Source organism: Amaranthus tricolor, chromosome 3 (assembly GCF_026212465.1).
Source record: "Amaranthus tricolor cultivar Red isolate AtriRed21 chromosome 3, ASM2621246v1, whole genome shotgun sequence".
Classification (NCBI taxonomy): domain Eukaryota; kingdom Viridiplantae; phylum Streptophyta; class Magnoliopsida; order Caryophyllales; family Amaranthaceae; genus Amaranthus; species Amaranthus tricolor.
The window spans coordinates 4,998,025-5,006,282 of record NC_080049.1 but is presented as its reverse complement, the minus strand read 5'-3'; the positions used below and the strand labels follow the sequence as shown (position 1 = coordinate 5,006,282).

At 27.4% G+C, this 8,258-nt stretch overlaps 2 protein-coding genes across 2 annotated transcripts in view; one reads left to right on the top strand and one right to left on the bottom strand.

Moving 5' to 3' along the window:
• The window catches only part of LOC130808646 (uncharacterized), a 7,366-nt gene extending 6,600 nt beyond the window's left edge, over positions 1-766 (top strand). The window contains exon 2 of the mRNA XM_057674100.1: positions 399-766. Within this exon, the coding sequence (XP_057530083.1) occupies positions 399-529 (131 nt within the window). The 3' untranslated portion in view covers positions 530-766. The remainder of the gene's footprint in view (positions 1-398) is intronic.
• A 696-nt stretch (positions 767-1,462) lies between these two features.
• LOC130808254 (probable WRKY transcription factor 47) lies at positions 1,463-8,011 on the bottom strand. The gene is made up of 7 exons (XM_057673736.1): positions 7,703-8,011; positions 6,743-6,856; positions 5,185-5,261; positions 4,100-4,252; positions 3,619-3,790; positions 2,612-2,725; positions 1,463-1,984 (listed from the first exon to the last, which is right to left on the bottom strand). The coding sequence occupies exons 1-7, from the start codon at positions 8,009-8,011 to the stop codon at positions 1,463-1,465; spliced, it is 1,461 nt and encodes a 486-aa protein (XP_057529719.1).
• Positions 8,012-8,258: the final 247 nt, after the last annotated feature.

Genomic DNA, 8,258 nt, shown 5'->3' with positions numbered 1-8,258 from the left:
AATTCTTAAAAGTTGTAATGGTTTGTAAGAATAATTAATTAATAATACAAGATAAAAAGAAATTGGTACTTTTTAGAAAAATTCCAATGAAAAAAACTTTATATTTATGAGTTATAGAAACTATTAGTCAAAGCAAAAATGATTCAATTCTAAAAAGACTAAAACTAAATGATCTGACATAAAATTAACTCATTGATACTACAAAATACAAAGCTATTACATAACCACGAGAATTTCCACTTGTGCCACGATTTCAAGTGTAATAGAACTGATGATTTGTAGTATCTTTGACAAGTGAAATATATATTATGATAATTTAAGTAACAACTTGAATCATATTTAACTTTTTGAGATTAGTGTGTGGTCTAATTTGATGCTTTTGAACCATCTTTTTGTAGGAATTTGCTTGTTTCTTGCTCTTATTATTGACAGACTACATTATTATATGAACGAGATTAAGCGATTGAGGGAGAAATTAGAAGATTACGAGCACCAATACGCACGAAAAGCAGGCATGCTGCAGAATTAGTGCCACATTTTACAATAACTTCATCATGCTTATTGCAAAGTTATGATAAAATCTCTACAAGTTATTGTAAAATCTCTACTTTAATTTCAAAAACCTTTAATTTGAGGGAAAAAAAAAATATGAAAATACTCATTAAAAGTACAGACTTATTAACTTGTGTGACATGAGCTCACAGGATTAATATGTAAAAGTTGTATATATGCAAAATTGGAATTGCACCAAAAATATTATTTCAAAATTAATTCATGATAAAATTGATAATTATCAATTCTTGAGTTGATGACGCTTATTGCAATATTATGAAAATTATGTAAATTTTTTTTTAGAAATCACTAGCTTTAATTTCAAAAGATATAAAAAAAATGATAATTATGTGAATTATGTCATATTTCTCTAAGAGCACAATAACAGTAAACGAATATAAAAATCATGAGCGCAACCTTTTTTTTTCTGTAAACAACAAATAAAATGGATTGAATGTAAAAAAGCGCTCAAACAGATCATTAAAAACCAATTATGTCAAACGGTCAAAACACAAAACTTTATATTGGGATTTAGCTTCAAAACAACAAAACGCAAGTTTACTTCTCTTCTCGTTGCTAATACGAGATATATTAAAAGCAATATCAATAACTCAAAAATATACAAATTTAGCCCGCAAAAAAATAAACTTGGAATGAAGATAATTATACAATAATGAATAAAATTTAAAGAGAATGAATAATAAAATAAAACAAAAATAAGGATAAAATATAAAAATTAATCACATATCCAATATTCTCTCTAATTACTACTTGTATCAAATTTTATCTGTCATATCAAAAAGAAAATTGAACTACAACTATAAAATTCGGAAAAATTTAGAAAAACCATAAGTATTAATTATGAATTACTTAACTATAAAATTGAACACGTTATTGTTAGTATTCTCAGCTAATTCTCACCCATAGCATTCTCACTAATATCCCCCATACTATCTTCTTTTTTACCTTCAAAATGTGCCTTAATTGTCGAGGCAATGCTTGATGCTAATACGGAGATTAAATTGGGATCTGATTCCAAAGCCATCTTAATAACACTTATTAGGTCAACAATAGGCAAATTACTATTACCTTGGGGACTTTGGCCTAAGAGTTGTTGCATAAATTTCATCAAGCTCATACTATCTTGTGTTTTCGATTGCGAGTTTACTTGTTTAGTGAAGTCTAATGTAATAGTAGGATGTGGAGTCGATGCCGAGATTGTGGCTACGCTTGGTAGGCCGGGAGTGTGTGAGAATATGGTTGGGGCAAAAAATTGATCGATTGAACTTGGCGCGTTTTCGCCACTAAATAGCATTGAGATTGCAGATGATATTGTATTAGCCATGGGTTGAGCAGCGGCAGGTAACTGATGGTTGTGATGTCCCTCATACGTTGTCATAAGAATGCTTTTGTCTTCTTGACATCTTTGTATCTATTAATTTTACAATGAGATTAAATGATAAGTTGCTTTAATTTTAAAATACAATTAATGTCACTATATTATTTTTAAAAAAGATTAAAATTTACCTACTATATTATTTTAAAAAAGACCGAAATTTACAATCAAATTAAATGATAAGTTATTGTTACGTTTGTATATCATTAGTTGACATGTAATTTGAGTATTTAGATGTTAGTGTGCTGTACTATAAATTTTATATAAAAGGGTGCATTTTCTTCTAATTGCTTTTATAATTTCTTCTAGGGCATATCTAGGCTCATAAATAAAGATAATAAGCGATAAGTTTTTTAAATTAGTATGAAGACTTTGGGGAAAGAGCTAGCCTGAAACCCAATTTTTACGAGTTCGAGTATTAGATAAATATATCATAATAATGTGTATTTGTCACCATTGGTGTGTCCATCAATTTATTATCTAATAGCATATGTTAAAATGTAAGAAAATAAATAATTTTTTTTATTAAAACTAAACATGTAAAGGTTTATACATATTTTAAGTGTGGATCCTAACAAGTGGCATATTAAGAGAAAAATTCCAACATAAAACTAAATTACTTATAAAAATTTAAAGATATCAGATAGAAAAAACCTAACGTGCCTGTTTACGAACGGGGCAAGAAGTTCCCATGCTACAACGATAGTATGCTCGTGGATATGGATTTCCTTTTGCTATTTTTTGACCATATTTCCTCCAATGACATCCATCACTTATCTGCAATATTGATTAAATTTATATCGATCAAAATTAACATCAAATAAAACATAATTAGTTGAAATAATACTACAATTAATCAAATATATATATATATATATATACATATATATATATATATATATATATATATATATATATATATATATATATACATATATATATATATATATACATATATATATATATATATATATATATATATATATATATATATATATACATATATATATATATATATATACATATATATATATATATATATATATATACATATATACATATATATATATATATATATATATATATACATATATATATATATATATATATATATATATATATATATATATATATACATATATATATATATATATATATATATATATATATATATATATATATATATATATATATATATATATATATATATATATATATACATATATATATATACATATATACATATATATATATATATATATATATATATATATATATATATATATATATATATATATATATACATATATATATATATATATATATATATATATATATATATATATATATATATATATATATATACATATATATATATACATATATACATATATATATATATATATATATATATATATATATATATACATATATATATATATATATATATATATATATATATATATATATATATATATATATATATATATATATATATATATATATATATATATATGTTAGATTTTGTATACATAAATGAAAATTTTGTTGCAGTATTTTAATGCAAGAAAGATTAGTAGTTATGAAGTTTAATTACTTAACATCACTATAAACTTTCATTATTTATTTATATAATCAACGCATGCAATAATGAGATTTGAAAAAAATACCATATTTTCTTTTGTGGAAACTCGAATGCACACTCGAGCTTTTTTCTTGATTTCTTGATGAGGCTCTTCAGCATTTATGACCGTTTGCATACCAGTTGATATATAATTCTTGTTCCCTATATTTATTTCATGATCCTCTCTAATGTAGATTTTATTTGTTTGCTCATCATCTCTGAGAATATAAGTTAATAAAATATAAATTAAGTGTAATTCTTCAATGCTTCGCTTCCAAAGGAAATTATATCAATTATGCAATTTTAAATTTTAGTTTTACACAATGAATTATGGGTCATTAGTTTTTTAGTAATAAATAAATTATTGGAAATTATAAAAAACTACCTAATCTATACATTTTTTGTAAAAACCTACCTTATGTAAAATTTTTTACAAAAAACTACCTTATATAATACATTTCTTTGCAAAACACTACCTTATAACGGTTTTTAGCCTATGACCGTTTAATTTAACCCTTAACCGTCACGTGATATTCACGTGATTCTTTAAACCCACCTTCTTCTTCATTTTATGAAGCTTCCATGGCTGATTATCCGACAAATCAAGATTATCGAGCTCAGGCAAAGACCCGAGAGCAGAAGGAATTGATCCGAAAAGCTGATTATGAGACAGATTCAAACTGTTAATGTTATGAATTTATTTCAGAGTTATATTACATTAAATGTTAAAAAGATTGAATCTTTGATGTTCTATAAGTGGAATTAGCAAATGGGTTTTTAGAATTTTGATTTATTTACTCTAAATTCTTCTTTTTTCCTCATTTTTTAATGTGGAGTATGTTTTATAAATTTTTTAAAGGATAGATTACAATGGATGTTTTAAAGATTTAATCTTTAATGTTCTGTAAGAGGAATTAACAATTGGTTTATTCTAGAATTCTAATTTTATTTACTCTAAATTCTTCTTCGGGAAGGGATAATATGGAGTATATTTTGTAGATTTATTGAAATATACATTACAAGGCTGATTAAAAATTTATGAATTTTTGGTGTTTTGTGAGAGAAGTTAGCAAATGGGTTATTTTATGTTTAATTAGATAAAATTAAGGGTTTGAATTTTAATTTTATTAAAAATCAAAATTCTGCTTATCAAGGAAGAATATTGGAAAAAAATGGGGGAGAGAAATACTGGGTTTTGCAAATGAAGAAGCTTATCAGCTATGGAAGCTTCATCAAATGAAGAAGAAGGTGGGTTTAAAGAATCACGTGACTGTCACGTGACGGTCAAGGGATAAACTAAACGGTCAAAGGCAAAAAACCGTTATAAGGTAGTGTTTTGCAAAGAACTGTATTATATAAGGTAGGTTTTTGCAAAAAATTTTACATAAGGTAGTTTTTTACAAAAAGGGATATAGATTAGGTAGTTTCTTATAATTTTGCCTTGCAAATATATATTTTAGTAATAGCAATTGACTTTAAAAAAAAAATTAATAATTTTAAGAGAAGTTAAAAGTTGCTTGCCTTTGAATTATTTAAATACCACTAATAATATCCAACAAAGTTAAGAGTTGCTTCCACTAAAAAAAAAAAAAAAAAGCTAAGAGTTCCTTGCCTTAGAGCCAATAACGGTCTCATTTGCTGATTCATTTTCTCGTTGTCGGTAGAGTTGTCTGGAACGTCTTTAAAGCCCTGGGAAGTTTTTGCATACATACTTATGTACAATGAATAACAAAAATGTAAAATGTGCTTCTCCTTTTTAAAAATATAATTTAAATAAATTTGACAATAAGTTATTATAAAATAAGAGAAATAACTTGATTAATAAGAGTAATGCGCCCATTATATTTATAGAATATAAAAATCTATAAAAGATAAGAAAAACAAGAAAATTGCAACTTAGCTTAGAAATGAATTAAATAATAACAATAGCTCAATAATTTAAATTATGTAGTTAGGAATACTTGCTATTAATGGTGATATGTTTATTGGAGAAATGTCACTATCAGTAATAAGTACTTCCTCCGTTCTGATATTGTTGCTACATTTGCATGGGCACGGGAATTAAGAAAAGTGATTGACCTACACTGTAGCTGATTGTTTACTTTATAGAATATAGTATTTTATTATTGTTAATTGAAAAAGAAAAAAGAAAAATAGGTTGTTAGGTTACTTTATAGAGTATAGTATAGTATTTTATTATAGAGTATAGAGTATAGAGTATAAAGTAGGATAAAAATAGGAGTAGGTAGAACTTTAAATGATTGTTTTATTACTAAAAATAAAAATGTAGCAAGTAATATGAAATTGCTAAAAATAGAAAATGTAGCGGATATTATGGAACGAAGAAAGTATAATGGAACAGAAGAAGTATTTGTTTAATAAACTTTACTTATGTGGATACGAGTCCTTAAAAGTAAGGCCATGAGCTATTACTCCTTGTGCTACCCAGTTATTGGGTTCTTCATCATTTAATATAAAAAATTAATTTTACAACCATTTAATAAATAAATTAAATATAAATAAAAAAGTATGGCATTATAATAATTCTCACTTATCTTTAAAATCTATTTTCAAATTAAACATAGTTATTTTGATTGACACTTGATAGCTAGTAATGCAAACATCATTTACAACTTTAAATAATATAGAAATGTAAATTATTTAATGAGCTATTTTAATTTTACTCTATCAAAATTCAATCAAAACATGAATATGTCATCCTAAATTATTGCGTCAAAAACCAAATAATCGAGATTCGAGCATAATAGAAGGTTAATAGAAATATGTTCTTTGGATAGTCGCCTCATATTTTTATCTAATTTATATCTATAATTCGTACATAAAAATTTAAAAAAGAAATAAAAAAAATTACCTCTTCCTTGTTGACTATCTCGGATTTGTTTTGATCAAGTTTACATCTTTTAATTTCTGCCCTTTCAAAGGCTCGGCATGTTTTGATTAGTTCATTAATTATATTTTTCAAATTTTGATTCTCAACGCTTTTTCGTCCTATCTCCTCTTTTAGAAGTATAACCTATATATTTTTTCAGCAAAATTTAATGCATTATTTTTATTTTAGTTACACTTTAAGTAACTCTGGACAATAAAAAAATCAATAAAATATTTTTGTTATCCAATATATAATGAAAATACAAAAAATACTTAATTACCTCATCAGTATGATTATTCTCATATTGTCTCTCCAAATTTTCTCCTCCACTATTATTAGTAGCAGATTTCTCCATATAATCAATACTTGGACCTACTCGAAGCTCTAATTTAGTCTATCATCACATACAATATACAACTCATCAGTAGAGAACTATTATCAAAAAAGTATTACTATATAGAATATGAAGTATTACTACGTCATTTTTATTTATTTTAAGGTTTAGAAAAACTCATCCATTATCAAAAGATGTCGGATTCTTTGTCTTCTTGGCCTTTGATGACGTATCCCTGCGGTTGCTTGACGTACACTTCTTCTTCGAGTTCTCCATTTAGAAATGCTGATTTGAAATCGAGCTGAAAGACTGGTAGCTGATGTTGTGCTGCTAATGCCAGGACTGTTCTGATTGTCTCCATGCAGACAACTGGTGCATACGTTTTGTTGAAGTCGATTCTTGGTTGTTGCGTATATCCCTTTGCTACGAGCCTTGCTTTGTACTTGTTGATGGAGCCATCATCATTATGTTTCACCTTGTAGACCCACTTGAGTCCGATGACTTCCTTGTCTTGTGGTTTGTCTACAAGTTTCCATGTGTGATTCTTCTCGATCATTTTGATTTCTTCGTTCATAGCCTCAATCCATGTTTCTTCTTGTGCTGCTTCTTGAAATGTTTGTGGCTCACTAGTGAAGAGAGCCATCATTACTTGGTCACAATGGTAATCTTGCAGCCATGATGGCAATTGTCGATCTCGTGTTGATCTTCTTGAAATGAACGTGATGTTTGGCTTCTTGAGCTTGGGGATGATCTTGTACTTTCAGGTGTACTTGGACTCGGAGATAATAGGTTTGTTGGTTGGTCTGCTCCGTCTTCTTCACTTGGATCTCTTAGGAGAGTATCTCCTTCACGAGCTTCAATTTCTTTTTCTTTCCACGTCCATTCGGCTGATTCGTCGAAAATTACGCCTCTAGAGATGATTAATTGTTTAGATTCAGGCTTGTAAAGACGATATCCTTTTGTTTCATGACTGTATCCAATGAATATGCATTTTTCTCCCTTCTTATCGAGCTTTTTCCGATTCTCCTTCGGGATGTGGGCATAAGCTACACATCCAAACACTTTGAGGTGTTCTACTCTTGGCTTTCTCTTGTGCCAAGCTTCATATGGCGTTAAATCCTTAACTGCTTTTGTGGGAGATCTATTGAGGATATATACTGCCGTGTGGACAGCTTCGGCCCAGTATCTTTTGGGTAGATGTTTACCCTGCATCATGCTGCGGGTGAACTCTACTATAGTGCGGTTTTTCCTTTCCGCGACACCATTTTGTTGAGGTGTACTCCTTGCTGTAAGTTCTCTTTTAATTCCATGTTTCTTACAGAAGTTGTTGAATTCGTTGCTTGTAAATTCTCCGCCACGATCCGTTCTAAGAATCTTAAGAGAATTCCCACTTTGATTTTCTGTGAGGGCTTTGAATTGCATGAAGTGGGAAAAAAGCTTCTGATTTTTTCTCCAGGAAATA